The 17,578-nt window shown below is 40.2% G+C and overlaps 2 protein-coding genes across 2 annotated transcripts; both read right to left on the bottom strand.

Annotated features, from left to right (window-relative positions):
- Window positions 1-341: 341 nt before the first annotated feature.
- Window positions 342-7,813, bottom strand: LOC306701275 (von Willebrand factor A domain-containing protein 5A-like). Its single transcript, XM_079166534.1, has 20 exons — window positions 7,706-7,813; window positions 6,949-6,993; window positions 6,509-6,711; window positions 6,204-6,426; window positions 5,577-5,743; window positions 5,374-5,488; window positions 5,037-5,212; window positions 4,858-4,946; window positions 4,516-4,660; window positions 4,059-4,138; window positions 3,861-3,975; window positions 3,565-3,723; window positions 3,360-3,463; window positions 2,813-3,036; window positions 2,424-2,483; window positions 2,155-2,215; window positions 1,620-1,678; window positions 1,167-1,312; window positions 863-986; window positions 342-748 (listed from the first exon to the last, which is right to left on the bottom strand). Exons 2-20 carry the CDS (start codon window positions 6,989-6,991, stop codon window positions 669-671), a joined length of 2,373 nt encoding a protein of 790 aa, XP_079022660.1. The 5' UTR covers window positions 6,992-6,993; window positions 7,706-7,813; the 3' UTR covers window positions 342-668.
- Window positions 7,814-8,312: 499 nt separating this feature from the next.
- LOC306701274 (von Willebrand factor A domain-containing protein 5A-like) lies at window positions 8,313-17,533 on the bottom strand. Its single transcript, XM_079166533.1, has 19 exons — window positions 16,999-17,533; window positions 16,475-16,677; window positions 16,170-16,392; window positions 15,306-15,481; window positions 15,093-15,207; window positions 14,800-14,948; window positions 14,621-14,709; window positions 14,362-14,506; window positions 13,883-13,962; window positions 13,674-13,788; window positions 13,378-13,536; window positions 13,173-13,276; window positions 12,402-12,625; window positions 11,707-11,760; window positions 11,434-11,496; window positions 10,170-10,334; window positions 9,623-9,768; window positions 9,322-9,445; window positions 8,313-9,224 (listed from the first exon to the last, which is right to left on the bottom strand). Exons 1-19 carry the CDS (start codon window positions 17,042-17,044, stop codon window positions 9,145-9,147), a joined length of 2,460 nt encoding a protein of 819 aa, XP_079022659.1. The 5' UTR covers window positions 17,045-17,533; the 3' UTR covers window positions 8,313-9,144.
- Window positions 17,534-17,578: the final 45 nt, after the last annotated feature.

Genomic DNA, 17,578 nt, shown 5'->3' with positions numbered 1-17,578 from the left:
TGCAAAAGGGCAAAACTAGTTAGGGTTAGGTGTCCTGTCACCTTTCATTGCACATAATTATGCAGGCATAATCAAAAAATAATTTCATATGGTATTTTGAGTGCACAGAGATATGGTATTGGTTAAATCATCCACTCTAAAAACATAAGTATGACGGCCAACTGTCATACCATAGCCAACTCCCTTTAAAATCCTATCTCCTTCTGTTTGTGAACGCACAGTGAACAGTAGTGCTTTTGTCCTGTCCTCACACCATTTACACTCCTAGAGTTCACACTCTGCATAGAGAGATGTGTTGGCATATTATTCGTGCCTATGCACACTTAACACATGAGGCTGAAGGGCTCTTATTTCTTTATTCACATATCCTTTTTTAGAACGACAAGTTTTATTGTAAGTAAAACTGATTCACATACAACCTGACATTAAGCTTTAAGGCAACAGAACAGCTCACAACTTTGTCAAACATCTGACCCTGGAAGGATATTACAAACTAAAAATGTATTATTTTTACCATGAAATAGTGTTTTCTATGTTCCAAATGCCGAAACAAATAGCTGCATAGCTAAAAGTGAGACGTTTCAAAAGTGCAGTGTTTATAAGGTAAAGGTGGCAGGATGGAGTAAATTTGTACCAATCCTGAAGCAGAAGCCCCTTCAATGAAAACCTCAGATCCCCAAGGCGTCTTTCTGCACGTTGCAACCCAACAAAGCATTTCCTGCTTCCACACTCTCCTTCACACATGATGCTGAAAAAACACACAAAACAAGTCATCAGCGGACTGAATGTGGGCGAACAGCTGATTTTAACCGGCAAACACTGTTAAAAACAACGTGTTACCACTTATTATTATGGTTTTTACCTTTCTGAGCTCGGAGCCATGACACAGCCTTCATGGCCAGAAGCTCCCACTCTTCCTGAGCATCCATCTTGAAACCATGCAGCCAGATCAGAGCCAGAATGGTGGCCCACACGTCCTGGTTCACCTAATTCACCAAATCAAAGAATGAAAAACAAAATAAAAAAGAGCAAAGAAGATATGGCACAAAGGGAAAATCTGACTTCCTAACAATATAACAACAATTGAAAAAAAGAAACTTAAATACTGTCCATTGAACAATAAATCCCATTATTTATTTATGTTATTATATTTGACAATGACCCACCGATGCAGGCTTTGGCTTTTCCACCTCCTCGCTGGTCTTTCCCAGTGCAGCAGCCAGGTCTGGATCCAGCACCCAGCAGCCAGTCGCCTTCTGGAGGGAGACCAGCTGCAGCAAAGGGTCTCTGGGTGGCTGTTTGGGCAAGTCGGCTTCAGAGGACAAAATCAGAGAAGGAAATGAAGCAATCTTGGTGGATTAGCATACTGGTATGTATATTTAGTGCCATTCCTTTCATTTTTGCCTATTTGATACTGATGTGTAAATATATGCAGTTAAACATATTGGAGTGATTCATACACTTTCCAGGTTAGCATGCCACTTTATATCTTTAAATCATTCTATTGCTTCCAAACATAGTTTGTTTTCTTGCATAAATGAGGGTTATAGTGCTAATAAAAGAAGAATGAATGTGTGTACACAATTTCTTGGCATTCCATTCAAGTTGCTGATGCTTACCATCCGAAGAGCCACATGAAGAGGCACCGAACCGTGAATTGACATTCAATGCCGCTTCAACAGAAAAAGAGACAACAGCAACAACATGAAATACAAGTAACTTCAATTGTAATATACCGAAATTCTCAATGTATGAACCACTGCAACAGAAAGTGTAGATACCAGTATAGAATTACCAAAGTTAGATAATGACAAGTTAACACTGACTCACATTTCCTTCTTCAAATAATAATGATGCTTCTTTTGTAGAATCTGTCGTCACCTTTATTATTACCTGCCATGTTTGCTAATTAGTCATGTACTCATTATGAATGTCATTAGTTTTGCAGGTATTTGGTCGTTAATCAAAGTATTAGATAAATAAAAAGTTCGACCTTCATACAGTATTTCACCTTAAAGCTGCAAAAAAGCAAGCAAAGAAATTGTGCCACAGAAATGTGTTTTCTTTGGTTTTGTTTGCATCCATCAGTCTATTTATAGAAATACATAAGTAAGTGTTCCACTCCCATTCAGACTTGTAGATTTGTACTTACCATACATCTCAACAGAACAATTGATCTGATCAAACTCCGGCATACCTCCACAGTCCATCATCACTTTGAGATGAAAAACATGAGGTCAAGACACGAGCCAAGAGAATTACTAAACAAAAAATATCAACAAAACTACTGGTTTGGGACCGTATTACAATGACTAACAACAAGAAGTGAAAATTGTTCAAAATATCTCAAAAGTGTAGAAATGTGTCTAAAAATACACAGATATGTGTTCCACTCCGATTCAGCTTTAGAGATTTTGACTTACACATCTCAGGAGCATCACAGGACATCGTTAGACACATGGGCATACTACAGCACATCATCACTTTGAGATTAAAAAGAAAGTATGAGGTCAAGATATGATAATAACTAAAGAAACAATATCAACACAACTACTGGTTTCTGAGCTTATTACAATGAAAAATAGTTTAAAATATCTCAAAAGTTTAACTTTTTACACGCAAACACACTGAGCACTAAACAAATGTTCGCTCTCATCTCAAAAACAAATGAAAACAGTGATTTGTAGATCAGTGATTTTCTTAATGTTAAAGCAGTACATCAACATGCTTCTCTACATTATCATTCATGGTCAGCTAGTATCTAGTAAGTAGAGGGTGACTGTAGTTTTTTTATTTCCTTGAAAATACTTACTGGGTGTTGGAACATTTCTGCGCACCAGAGGTCCTTGAATAACTTCGCTGTGGCCTTTGTTGACAGCAATGAAGGCAGTGAAGGCACTGCTCACTCCTGATTGGACACTGAGCTCCACCACCTTCTTCTTCTTCGCTCCTCCATCTTCCTCTTCTTCACACTCTCTCTGCTCCATCTCCAGGGAGCGAATCAGAGTCCGAGCAGCCAACCTGTGGACTGTTAATCTGCAGAGAAGAGATGTTATCACATTTACACACAGATGTACCATATTATAATAAACAATTATTCATTGTAGGGTTCACGTATTGTAGAGAAATAGCATAAAGCACTTTAACGATATTGCTGTGCTGCAGGGTTCTCACGGTTTGCATGTTTGCATTTGCAAGTTAATGTGTTTTATTCATTTTTATGCAGCATTCTTGATTTTATTTGAATATAACAGAAACCATCTTGAGAAATGTTGGAAACCTCTTGTGTTATGAACAATCATCCATCAGTGCAACATTCTCTTGTTAAACTGTGTCTTGTTTCTCATCCCTTGTTTTACCCAGTGTCCTCTGCAGGTCTGAGACTGAAGTGAAGCTGGTTCTGAGAGGGATGACCTGCCAGACTGTACTTCACCGTCACACAGCCCTCTGAGGCCTCTGAACTCTGAGAAAGCATCACAAAGTTAGAAACCATTTGTATCGTCATAGTTGACCTGAGAAATCTAACCAGAAAGTACTTTCACTATAAGATGTTACTGCTCCTACCTGTCCAGTGAGCTGGGAATAAACCAGTGACCTTTGACCCTGGAACATTGCTGTGATTGGTGGAGAGAGAGCAGTGACAGAAACTCCCTTTGGCAAATCCCACGTGACTGAGATGTCCACCACAGCTGGTTGAAGAGCAAATCGCAGCGACTGCATCACCTGATGAGTAAAAACAATTATACAAAGTTGGGAGAGGCACTGAGTTTAAATAAATGTATTAATTTACATTTATTATCTTGTCGTCTGTCCTAATTGCATTTTTCATTAGAGTTGATACAGAGGCTGTGATGTCTTACTTTGGGTTGCATCCTGTCCGTCCCTGTGATGAACTGAGCGTGACCTCCTCCTTCCTTGGCCAACCCGTTGATGAGAGCAGAGCTGGCCCCTTCCCCAATCCCAAAAGAGAAACACCTACAATACAGTAGATTTGTTTTTAACACACACAGCATTTGAAAATGAGACATATAATGGGAATTGTGTTTTTGTTATTTCACCTGTGGGAACCTGAGTTCTGCTTCACCAGATTGATGACTTCTTTGGTGTTCCCAACCTCTCCGTCAGTAAAGACAAATAGCTACGGAGGAGAGTTTACACATCACTCTAAGTTACATAAAGTCACACCCAAAACACATGCAGCATGTGTTGAGTCATCCAAAATATTGATCTAAGAGCTTTGTTAGATTGCTGTTTCAGTAACATAAGTGCTTTTCAGATAAGACAATCCTGTCTTAGTCCCACACCTGGGAAATATGCAATTTCCAAGGTAGTGGTAAATTCTAAAGAACAAGGTGCTGCAAGAATGAACCTGTTAGTAGGAGGTTCTGACTGAATGACAACATTACATGTGATACTTTTACAACCTGTTTAACAAGTGTGTGTATGTTGTGTGTGTGTGTGTGTGTGTGTGTGTGTGTGTGTGTGTGTGTGTGTGTGTGTGTGTGTGTGTGTTACTTGTCTAGGTTGATTGGGAATGCAGGGTTGACTGTAAATGTGTTTGAGGGGCTCAAGGATCTCAGTTCCTCCCAGATCAGCCTCCATCTTGTCAACTTTCTTCAGAGCCTCTTCCATGGTCTGCTGGTTGTACTCTACACTCTTACTGCCACCAGAAACACACAAACTTTATATTATACAGTTGGTCTAGTTAGTATAACCACAATCTTTCCACTTAAGCATGTCTTCACCGTAGGATTACTCTTATCTGTCTGCCGATAGGGCTGACATGAATTACACACGAACAAACAGTGATTTCAAAACACACTTTTGTGGACTGAGTGACCTGAGGGAGTGACTTACGGAAAGATGTGTTCATAGCTGGACCCAAAACTGTAGATGTTGAAATAGCAGCCCAGTGGTACGCTCTTCAACAGGAGCAGCAGAGTATCCTTAAGGGAGGAGAGAGAAGATAGTGACGGTCACTGTGTGAGAGAGACACTATAAATGATTCTATGATAGAAATAACACATAATTAATACCCTGGCACTGCTAATGCAAGTCTGATGGCTGTCGCTGTTGTTCATAGGTCCATCCATACTTCCAGATCGATCCAATAAGAAGACAAACTCTCCACATGAAGCGACTGAAGAGATCACAGCCTGGGGGAACTCAGGGTACAGGCTCAGCATCACTACTGGATCACCCATCAGAGTGCCTGAAACACAGAGGAGAGAACACAACTCTGGCTTTTTATTATTTATTCCAACATATATAACTCAGCTATTTAAAAACCTACAGACTTACATTTAACTCATTACATCAGTTTGAATGTAATGGCCTTATTATTTGCAATCACCTTCACTAACGGTCACTCACCAGGCTTGGAAGAGGCCTGTCCTGCCTCCACCACAGCAGTGGGCTGGTGGGCATCTTTGTAATAAATCAGCAGTTCAACATCTCTGTCAAACTTGTGTCCTGCAGCCAACTTGACCTGCAGTTCACAAAACACACTGATAAATGTAAATATAGTGATATATCTTTTTCTCAGTGATAGGAAACAATCATCACTAGAACCCTACCGTGGCCTGGGTTTGCTCTGTGTTGAGGTGCTGGAGAGGGTCCAGGGGACAGTTGGACTCTACTTTAGAGACGGGACGAGGAGAGGACACTCGGGCAGAGAAAGACAGACTGTAGGGCACCAGAGAGGCTGGAACAGAGGTCACCTGAACGTTGCCACCTTCACTACCTAACATGAGACAAGTTTGAAATGATGTTATCAAACTGGCGTTACAAACTGAAGTCCTTTGGTCCAGTTGTAACTGTGAATGACACAGGGAGACGAGATAAGTGAAAGTGCAATCAAAATAAGACTTTTTGTGAAAATTCTGAATAAAGTGTCCATCCAAAAAACATTTTACAGATGCTGGAGTTCAAAAGAACGACTATGTATTAGAACACAGAATTACATAAATAAAGCTTGTACTCAAGTAAATCAGATTCTTCTGTTTTAATTGTTGTACACTACTACTACTAAATTATTTATTTTATCTGTTTATTTTTCAGTTCTGTATTTCTGCATTTTTGTTTTCACCGGTATACTGTTGTGCATGTGACCGATGCAATAAAACCGTCTGTATGGACGGGTGTGGTGTGCACTAGGTTGAAGCTCAGGGGCTCCTGATGAAGCTGTTGGCTGGTTTTCCTACCCTGAGGTTGGTAGCGAGGGTTGAGCACAGCAGGCAGACAAAACCTCAGCCCTTCATCAGCCTGCACAGCCAGCTCAATGACGTACTCCAGCCTGATGGAGGCGCTCTCTCCTGGAGGCAGACTGCCCACACTCAGAGAGAATATATCTGGACTCTGCTCACTCTCCTCCAACAGGAAGGCCTGCTGACCGGAGCTCAAAGCATCGTCATACTCCTCACGAGCCTGAAACACAGATGACACACGTGAGCAACGTTTGCTGTGTTTTAAAGCTCCTTTGTGAGTAAGTCTCTACTGTCCAGCTCACCTCCTGTTTCTCCTTCACCTCAGCTACAATGTGCGTCTGTCCAATCTTAGCACTGAAATGACAGACAGCAGCATCTCCAGGCAGAGGGAAGACAAAAACAGCCTCTAGTGGTTTGTCCTCCTTGTTCTCATAGTTCAGAGTGGAGACCACTGTAGCCACATGGTCCCTCACCTCCAGCTCCACCTCCACGCTCTTCAGAGGAACTGACCGAGAGACAGAAGGAAACGCAATAAACGCAACATGTTTTCCTACATTGTTGAGGTTTACTCTTCACTGAATTGTTGCATTTTAGTTACACTAGACGTGGACCTATCAACCAAGATGTTAATCCTGCCTCTGTCTAATAGTGTGCAAAGCAGGATCAAATTGGACATATACATATAAAAATACCTTTGCATTTGAAGTTTACACAAGTACAAAAACGTTATGGACTTCTGTACCTGGTTCCTTCTGGGCGGTTAGCAGACCACAGCAGTCCATCATACCTGTACAACAATCAACAAGGACATCTGAGGACTTCATGCTGCAGAGATGGATAGTAATGTAGCCCACTGTACAATCTGGACATTCTTCAGCAAGCAAAATAAGTTTTTATATAAACTAATAAGCATTTGTCATCCATTATATACATATTTTTATATAAATGCCCCCAAAACATATATAAATTACGGTTAAACAGACTGACCACAGGACTGAAACTGAAAGAAGGAAAACACAATAAAAAGTGTAAAATGTTATAAATGTACTGCACAGATCACCAAAGTTAAAAACGGTTATTAATAATAATAATAATATATATTCTACTGCTGCTGTACCTCTCTGCTCCGCCCTTCCTGGTTCAGTCTGCGCATTCATTATTGTAGCTGTTCGTGTTCATTATGAAACAGTTTGGCCTATTTAAATAGAGCTGGACAGCTGTTTGCTTAATGTTACTGATGAGACTACAAATAGACTCTGACGGGAAATTACAGGCTACGATGATAACGATCTGATGTTTAGTTATTTTATTTATTAACCTAACTTCTTCTTTATTTCTTTTGTAATGGTATCACGACATTCCAGTAAAGTTCCTATACAAATTCAAACCCACTGGGACATCAACATATCCAGCATTAATACGGGTTGCGCAGTGTTGTGGGCCGACTTAGTATCGATAAGCAGACTATTTAAATAAAAACACAGCAGAAGAATGCCTACCTCTGAGGACGGATGTCTCCGGGAGAGTCTTACTGAAGTTCCCTCTTGTAAATATGTGGCGACAATTTGCAGATTTATCAAGCAGAAAGATAAAAACGTGAAAGTGAAAGTAACGCCCACAGTGTACGCTCGATTTCCCAACAAGAGAGTACCGGGTGGGTGGAGCTTAAATATGAAACATTAAGTTCCAAAAGCTTCATGCTAGAAAACAAATGTCTGACTCCAGTTTCATTCCAAAAAAGCCTCTGAAGTGCTTCATGTGCTTACAATTGTATTTGGCGATAGGTTGCAGATGTTACTTGAAATCACAAAAAAAAAACAACGTTCTCTGTTAGAATGGAGCAGACACACAGTTTCCATTCATAATCCCAATACAGCCCACACAAAAATGCAACACAGTTCAGTCACTGCTGCCAGCAGTTCTTACCAGAGGTGGGACCTCATCGTCAAGCAAACTCTCAAACTCTAAACTTTGAGTCCTAAACCAGTCATAATGCACTCTTCACTACGTGTAATGCCACTTTAACTACCGAGTAATAATAATTTACATTTACAAAAATCATGAAATCTCTTTAAAATATTTTTATTTGTTAAAACAAGTGCGACTGAACTTAATGGAACAAAAAAATAAATAGTGCTGACATTGCATTTTTGTGTTTCTGCCCTCTTGTTATATTTAACTGTTAAAGTGATATTTCATGTTTTATGTAAATTAATTAAAAAGATGAATTAAATAGAAAGGCAATGGATAGGTTCTTGAATAGCGTTTTAGTTACTCTGTGAAGAATTAGATTTTTTTTCCAACTGGCGCTCTGTAAGCTAACTTCCGTGGTTCTCTCCTGCAACTTGATTGGATGCCGTCGGATTGGTTAAAACTAAATGGACCTGGGGAACTAAGTGTCGACTTGCTGGGAGTGAATAGAGTTAACGTTAGTTGATTCAGGAAATGAATTGATTGGTGGCACACTATAAAAACATACTATTTAATCTTTGGGCTTTGGGTAAAGTATTAACTTCTCACACTCTCAGTCACACACCTGCAATCCGCTCACGTGGAAGTGTAAGGTTCATTTTGAAGCAAAAACATCCCCAAGACGCAGTCATTTAGGATATATTACCCTGAGACAAGTTAGTAAAAAACATCACAGTTGAAGCAGGCAGTTCTTAAACCTTTTATAATGTGGCCAGAAAGGTCTGCTGACAGCTCAAGGTTAGATTTGCAATCCAGAGTTGACTAAAGCTCATGCAAGTCTGGTGTCACATAGTTTTTACTGCACAGTGAATGAAGGAGGTGTGAAGTTTAATTTTCAGTTGTTTGAGACACAAGATGACATGAAAGGCATATTTGGATTTGAAGTAAATATTGTAGGATGGAGTGAATCTGCTTCTGTGTACCAGAAGTGACCAATCCTGAAGCAGAAGCTCCTTCAGTGAAAACCTCAGATCCCCAAGGCGTCGTTCTGCACGTTGCAACCCAACAAAGCATTTCCTGCTTCCACACTCTCCTTCACACATGATGCTGAAAAACACACAAAACAAGTAATCAGTGGAGTGAATGTGGGCAAACACACATTGTTAAAAAACAACAGATTAACACTTATTATTATGGTTTTTACCTTTCTGAGCTCGGAGCCATGACACAGCCTTCATGGCCAGAAGCTCCCACTCTTCCTGAGCATCCATCTTGAAACCATGCAGCCAGATCAGAGCCAGAATGGTGGCCCACACGTCCTGGTTCACCTAATTCACCAAATCAAAGAATGAAAAACAAAATAAAAAAGAGCAAAGAAGATATGGCACAAAGGGAAAATCTGACTTCCTAACAATATAACAATTGAAAAAAAGAAACTTAAATACTGTCCATTGAACAATAAATCCCATTATTTATTTATGTTATTATATTTGACAATGACCCACCGATGCAGGCTTTGGCTTTTCCACCTCCTCGCTGGTCTTTCCCAGTGCAGCAGCCAGGTCTGGATCCAGCACCCAGCAGCCAGTCGCCTTCTGGAGGGAGACCAGCTGCAGCAAAGGGTCTCTGGATGGCTGTTTGGGCAAGTTGGCTTCAGAGGACAAAATCACAGTGAGAAGATACAAATAAATCGCTGTGGCTTATTGGACTGGTATGTATTTAGAGCAATCGTTTTAGTTTTGTCATCTTTCTTATTGCTTTCCTATTAGATACTGACAGGAAAGAAATATAAGTGAATTACTAAACTAAAAATCTAATGTGGTGCTTTAGAAATATGATCAAATTTCATGTGCAGACATCAGCTGTTGTATATTTGGGTAAGCCAGGCATCTCTTTGGAGCATAACAGTCCATGGTGATGTAAAAAATGTTTTGGGGTATTTTTGTTTCAAGAACAAAAAGGCCCTGAAAGTGAACTGTTACATTTATCACACAGTAAAATCTGTAATAGTGAAACCAGTATGATGTGGGAGAGGAAAATAGTAAGACTTACAATCACACTGATCCTCATCACACTCACTGGACAGAGACAGAGACATATGGCATGAACCCTGGAGAACACCTCTTCTCTTCGGAGAATTCTTCTGTGGATTCATTGAGGCAACTAGCTTCTTCTTCATATTAGAGAATACATTTCCCTTCTCTCTGCTCTCACAAGCTGTTGAGAGAGCACACAGCCTGATTATTATCCATTATCCCTCTGTGACTCATTATTATTATTGTTATCAATATAAATATTACCATTAGTATTGCCAAACCATCATTAGTAGTATTGTTATTAATATGAGTATCAAAGGAACCAAGAGCCACATTGGGCATTTTGGTGAAGTATTCCTTCATATTATTTATTCCTCTCAGCAGAAGTTGTTTTCATAATAAGTCCACTTGGCCGCGGTCGTCGCCATGAAGCAACGTGTTCCCCAATGGTATGCCTCTTTAATGTGGGACAATGACAACTCCAGAAAGATCTTAAAACAAGGGAACGAAGAAGGCTCTGCTGTTTGAAGGAGCTCTTAATAAATCTGAGCAGTGACGAGGATTCTGCTGAGAGTCCTGGGCAATTATATGTTACTTATGTCCAGCACTGCCACAACTCCTACATACAGTGGTTCATGCTGTTTGCTCCGTCTCTGTAATGTATTTATAGGAATACACAATTGTGTGTTCAAATCACAGTTACCTTGTATACTTGCATTTAGGACGACTAAGGCTGGTAATAGACCAGTCTTGAAGATCATTGTAGGCTTTGAGGTTAAAAAGATAAAGAGAAATAGGACAGGACGTTACCTGAGAATGATTAAAGATAAACTTTAACTGCTGAACCAGTGGTTTCTGAGATTAGTTCAATGACCAGGCGGCAATCTCCCGTACTGAAGACTGAAGCCAATGCTGAAGTGCCTTAAACTTGCATTATTATTAATGACCAGCAGGGGGCGACGCCATTGATGAAAAAATAAGTTTGATTGTAAAGAAGTCTATGAGAAGATGACCCTATTTCTAACATTATTAATTACCTCAGTAAACATGGGGAACACAGAGGAATACTACAGAACTCCATCACTTTGAGATAAAAAAAAAGTATGAGGTCAAGATATGAGCCAACAAAATTACTAAACCAAAAATATCAACCAAACTACTGATTTTTGTCCTTATTACAATGACTAACAACCACTTAAAATAGTTCAAAATATCTCAAAAGTGTGGAAATAGACAGATATTTGTTCCACTCCAATTCAGCTTTGGGGATTTTTACTTACTATCCATCCCAAGAGCACCACAGGATCTCTTAGTACGCCGGACCATACTACACTCCATCATACCTTTGAGATAAAAACAGGTGTGAAGTCAATATATGAGCCATGAGAATTGCTAAACCAAAAATATTATCAAAAATACTGGTTACTGACCTTATTACAATGACTAACAACAAGCAGTTAAAATTGTTCAAAATATCAAACAAAATTTAGAAATGTGTAGAAATACACAGATATGTGTTCCACTCCGATTCAGTTTTGAAGATTTGTACTTACTATTCATCACAGGAGCACCATAGGACATATTTTGGAGCCTACAGTTCATCATCACTTTGAGATAAATAAAAAAAAAAGTATGAGGTCAAGACATGAGCCATGACAATAACTAAAGAAACAACATCAACACAACTACTGGTCTCTGAGCTTATTACAACGACTAACAACAAGCAGTTAAAATAGTTCAAAATATCTCAAAAGTTAAACTTTTTACACGCAAACACACTGTGAGCACTAAACAAATGCTCGCTCTCATCTCAAATACAAATTAAAAACAGTGACTAGTAGATGATCAGTGATTTTCTTAATGTTAAAGTAGTCCCTCAGCATGCTTCTTTACATTATCATTCATGGGCAGCTAGTATCTAATAAGTAATAATAATACGTTGTATTTGTACATCACTTTACATGGTAAAAACAGAAACACTAAAAGCAATTACAAATATAACAAAAGAGAAGACACAACAGTAAGGAACACCACAAAAACACTCATAACTGGCTTCACAGGTTAAAAGCAGATTTAGATCGATGAGTTTTAAGTGCAGTTTTGAAAGTGAAGAGTGATGGAGAATGTCTGGGGGGAGGGAATTCTAGAGGGAGGGGGCAGCAAAGGAGAAGGTCCTGTCCCCTCAAGTAGCTAGTATCTAGTAAGTAGAGGGTGACTGTAGTTTTTTTATTTCCTTGAAAACACTTACTGGGTGTTGGAACATTTCTGCGCACCAGAGGTCCTTGAATAGCTTCGCTGTTGTCTTTGTTGACAGCAATGAAGGCAGTGAAGGCACTGCTCACTCCTGATTGGACACTGAGCTCCACCACCTTCTTCTTCTTCGCTCCTCCATCTTCCTCTTCTTCACGCTCTCTCTGCTCCATCTCCAGGGAGCGAATCAGAGTCCGAGCAGCCAACCTGTGGACTGTTAATCTGCAGAGAAGAGATGTTATCACATTTACACACAGATGTACCATATTATAAAAAACGTATTCATTATTTATTTTAGGGTTCACGTAATGTATTGTAGAGAAATAGCATAAATCACTTTAACGATATTGCTGTGCTGCAGGGTTCTCACGGTTTGCATGTTTGCATTTGCAAGTTAATGTGTTTTATTCATTTTTATGCAGCATTCTTGATTTTATTTGAATTTAACAGAAACCATCTTGAGAAATGTTGGAAACCTCTTGTGTTTTGAACAATTACCTGATGTTTTATGTGACTAAAGTATTGCATGTATACCTACAGTTATTTAGGGAAAAAAAGAATTCAATGTCTTGTTTCTTGTAGTGTATTATTTGACAAAATGATTACATATAAAGCCATTCTCCACACTGTGTGTGTCAGCCAGTGAGCAGATCTTTAATGCATCAGTGCAACAATCTTTTATTAAACTGTGTCTTGTTGTTTCTCACCCCTTGCTACAGTTTTACTTTATTTAGATAATTAAATCAAATGCATAACAGTGTTGTTTTACCCAGTGTCCTCTGCAGGTCTGAGACTGAAGTGAAGCTGGTTCTGAGAGGGATGACCTGCCAGACTGTACTTCACCGTCACACAGCCCTCTGAGGCCTCTGAACTCTGAGAAAGCATCACAGAGTTAGAAACCATTTGTATCGTCATAGTTGACCTGAGAAATCTAACCAGAAAGTACTTTCACTATCAGATGTTACTGCTCCTACCTGTCCAGTGAGCTGGGCATAAACCAGTGACCTTTGACCCTGGAACAGTGCTGTGATTGGTGGAGAGAGAGCAGTGACAGAAACTCCCTTTGGCAAATCCCACGTGACTGAGATGTCCACCACAGCTGGTTGAAGAGCAAATCGCAGCGACTGCATCACCTGATGAGTAAAAACAATTATACAAAGTTGGGAGAGGCACTGAGTTTAAATAAATGTATTAATTTACATTTATTATCTTGTCATTTGTCCTAATTGCATTTTTCATTAGAGTTGATACAGAGGCTGTGATGTCTTACTTTGGGTTGCATCCTGTCCGTCCCTGTGATGAACTGAGCGTGACCTCCTCCTTCTTTGGCCAACCCGTTGATGAGAGCAGAGCTGGCCCCTTCCCCAATCCCAAAAGAGAAACACCTACAATACAGTAGATTTGTTTTTAACACACACAGCATTTGAAAATGAGACATATAATGGGAATTGTGTTTTTGTTGTGTTTTTGTTATTTCACCTGTGGGAACCTGAGTTCTGCTTCACCAGATTGATGACTTCTTTGGTGTTCCCAACCTCTCCGTCAGTAAAGACAAATAGCTACGGAGGAGAGTTTACACATCACTCTAAGTTACATAAAGTCACACCCAAAACACATGCAGCATGTGTTGAGTCATCCAAAATATTGATCTAAGAGCTTTGTTAGATTGCTGTTTCAGTAACATGAGTGCTTTTCAGACAAGACAATCCTGTCTTAGTCCCACTACCTTGGAAATATGCAATTTCCAAGGTAGTGGTAAATTCTAAAGAACAAGGTGCTGCAAGAATGAACCTGTTAGTAGGAGGTTCTGACTGAATGACAACATTACATGTGATACTTTTACAACCTGTTTAACAAGTGTGTGTGTGTGTGTGTGTGTGTGTGTGTGTGTGTGTGTGTGTGTGTGTGTGTGTGTGTGTGTGTGTGTGTGTGTGTGTGTGTGTGTGTGTGTGTGTTACTTGTCTAGGTTGATTGGGAATGCAGGGATGGCTGTAAATATGTTTGAGGGGCTTCAGGATCTCAGTTCCTCCCAGATCAGCCTCCATCTTGTCGACTTTCTTCAGAGCCTCTTCCATGGTCTTCTGGTTGTACTCTACACTCTTACTGCCACCAGAAACACACGAATGAACTCATGGTGCAATGAACACATGAACAACAAGTGACAATACAGGTGATAACAAACTGTGTTTGACTGAGTGACCTGAGGGAGTGACTTACGGGAAGATGTGTTCATAGCTGGACCCAAAACTGTAGATGTTGAAATAGCAGCCCAGTGGTACGCTCTTCAACAGGAGCAGCAGAGTATCCTTAAGGGAGGAGAGAGAAGATAGTGACGGTCACTGTGTGAGAGAGACACTGTGAATGATTCTATGATAGAAATAACACATAATTAATACCCTGGCATGCTTTATTTGTCCACCACTCATACTGCCAGATCGATCCAATAAGAAGACAAACTCTCCACATGAAGCGACTGAAGACATCACAGCCTGGGGGAACTCAGGGTACAGGCTCAGCATCACTACTGGATCACCCATCAGAGTGCCTGAAACACAGAGAAACAGAAAAATATACACAACTCTGCACTCAGCAATTTAAAAATCGAAATACTTAAATTTAACTCATTTTACACTCAGTTTGAATGTAATGGCCTTATTATTTACAATCACCTTCACTAACGGTCACTCACCAGGCTTGGAAGAGGCCTGTCCTGCCTCCACCACAGCAGTGGGCTGGTGGGCATCTTTGTAATAAATCAGCAGTTCAACATCTCTGTCAAACTTGTGTCCTGCAGCCAACTTGACCTGCAGTTCAAAAAAACAATACTTACAAATCATTACCAAAATACTGATATATATTTTTCTCAGTGATAAGAAACAATCATCACTAGAACTCTACCTACCGTGGCCTGGGTTTGCTCTGTGTTGAGGTGCTGGAGAGGGTCCAGGGGACAGTTGGACTCTACTTTAGAGACGGGACGAGGAGAGGACACTCGGGCAGAGAAAGACAGACTGTAGGGCACCAGAGAGGCTGGAACAGAGGTCACCTGAACGTTGCCACCTTCACTACCACCACTCCCTGTTAACAAGGTAAAAAGACATGTAGCACCATCGTAGCCTTTGTTGCTCATCATACATTCTCTCTCTTCCTGTTTCCTGTCAAACTGAAATGCTTTAATCACAGCGTATTGTTTTACATTCACGCAGCAGTGACGAAGTACAAGGATGAACATATCCAACCTAAATAATAGTTACTAAAACTGTGAGTCCACATGATAGCTGCTCCGTGTCTAAATGCTAACGGTAATATGCTTATAATGGCACTGCTAGTATACTTCAATTTAGCAGGTATAAAGTTTACCATTTTAACCATCTAAGTGTTGTATATTAGCATGCTTAGGTTTCCTAAGTGGTCACTAACACAAGGTACAGCTAAGGCTGATGGGAATGTCATTGTTTGTGCAGGTATTTGGTCATAAACCTGAAACATAAGGACATAAATATGAATATTCAGCCCTTCGTCTTCTATTTTTTCCAAACAAAAGCCTCTTAAATGTTTGTATGAAAACACTGCTAATCAGTGTGAACACACTATCACCACCTCAGCCCCCTTTCAAACTACTGAAGTTTTTAAGTTCATCAGGACAATACTTCTGTTGCCACAATTACTGATGCAATAAAACCGTCTATATGGACCGGTGTGGGTGTGGTGTGCACTAAGTTGAAGCTCAGGGGCTCCTGATGAAGCTGTTGGCTGGTTTTCCTACCCTGAGGTTGGTAGCGAGGGTTGAGCACGGCAGGCAGACAAAACCTCAGCCCTTCATCAGCCTGCACAGCCAGCTCAATGACGTACTCCAGCCTGATGGAGGCGCTCTCTCCTGGAGGCAGACTGCCCACACTCAGAGAGAATATATCTGGACTCTGCTCACTCTCCTCCAACAGGAAGGCCTGCTGACCGGAGCTCAAAGCATCGTCATACTCCTCACGAGCCTGAAACACAGATGACACACGTGAGCAACGTTTGCTGTGTTTTAAAGCTCCTTTGTGAGTAAGTCTCTACTGTCCAGCTCACCTCCTGTTTCTCCTTCACCTCAGCTACAATGTGCGTCTGTCCAATCTTAGCACTGAAATGACAGACAGCAGCATCTCCAGGCAGAGGGAAGACAAAAACAGCCTCTAGTGGTTTGTCCTCCTTGTTCTCATAGTTCAGAGTGGAGACCACTGTAGCCACATGGTCCCTCACCTCCAGCTCCACCTCCACGCTCTTCAGAGGAACTGACCGAGAGACAGAAGGAAACGCAATGAACACAGACCGTGTGAAAACTTCTTTGTGTTTTGTGGGTGACAATATTTGCAAATGGTTGATGGTACGTAATTAAAGTCCCCGAATTGCTAGATTTAATCATTCCCCTCTAGAATAAATGTGTACCTTTTTATATTCAGTTTTAAATATATTTGTAAAAAGCCCCTTCCTGCCATGAGGCTCAAACACAAACCTTTACATGGACAAACATACACAAGCAAATGTATTCACACACACCACAATCATTCTGGCACATGATGTATGAACTGTTTGTTTTCAAACAGCATCTGTACCTGGTTCCTTATTTGTACCGAGCAGACCGCAGCAGTTCACCATCATGCCTGTTCAACAGGTTACACTTTCAAGGAAGCTGTAGCTGTAAAACTAAAACTAAAATAAAATAAAATAATGGGAAAGGAAATTAAACTCTGTTATGCCAACATTCACTGCATGGCAACCGTTGTACATGTTGTGACACCATGCATGTTCATTCCAATTTAAAAAAAAACTCTTTTCATACAATGCAAGTACAATATGATTGTTCATATGATGAGTTACACTTTCTAATTTAGCTGGTGTGTGTAACCTCCATAAACAGCCTCTACGTGTTTTGTTTATTTATTTTTGAAACCTGTGGGTTTGTTTGTTCAATCTCTCTCGCCAGGAATTATGGATCATTACTGTAAATGCAGAGTCTGCATGAAACAAAAAGATAACAGGAGTGAAACAAAAATGTATATAAAAGCAGCATTTTGTTCACCTGATGTATTTGTATAATACTTTGTTTAACATAATATAAGTGTATAATCCAATCATTGAAACAATACATCAGGTGCCTACCTCAGGAGAAAGTGTCCTCTGCTGCAGTAAGCG

Source organism: Pholis gunnellus (genome assembly GCF_910591455.1).
Source record: "Pholis gunnellus genome assembly, chromosome: 9".
Classification (NCBI taxonomy): domain Eukaryota; kingdom Metazoa; phylum Chordata; class Actinopteri; order Perciformes; family Pholidae; genus Pholis; species Pholis gunnellus.
Note: the sequence above shows the minus strand (reverse complement) of the source record. Positions and strands in the feature narration are given on the sequence as shown.

Coding starts and splice junctions, on each gene's coding strand:
- LOC306701274 (XM_079166533.1), bottom strand. CDS start 17,044: ATGATGGTGAACTGCTGCGGTCTGCTCGGTACAAATAAGGAACCAG. Junction 15,482..16,169: donor CCCTCGCTACCAACCTCAGG/GTAGGAAAACCA, acceptor CCTTGTTAACAG/GGAGTGGTGGTAGTGAAGGT. Junction 12,626..13,172: donor AGACCTGCAGAGGACACTGG/GTAAAACAACAC, acceptor TCTTCTCTGCAG/ATTAACAGTCCACAGGTTGG.
- LOC306701275 (XM_079166534.1), bottom strand. CDS start 6,991: ATGATGGACTGCTGTGGTCTGCTAACCGCCCAGAAGGAACCAG. Junction 6,427..6,508: donor AGGTGAAGGAGAAACAGGAG/GTGAGCTGGACA, acceptor TCTGTGTTTCAG/GCTCGTGAGGAGTATGACGA. Junction 3,976..4,058: donor CAGAACTCAGGTTCCCACAG/GTGAAATAACAA, acceptor ACTGTATTGTAG/GTGTTTCTCTTTTGGGATTG.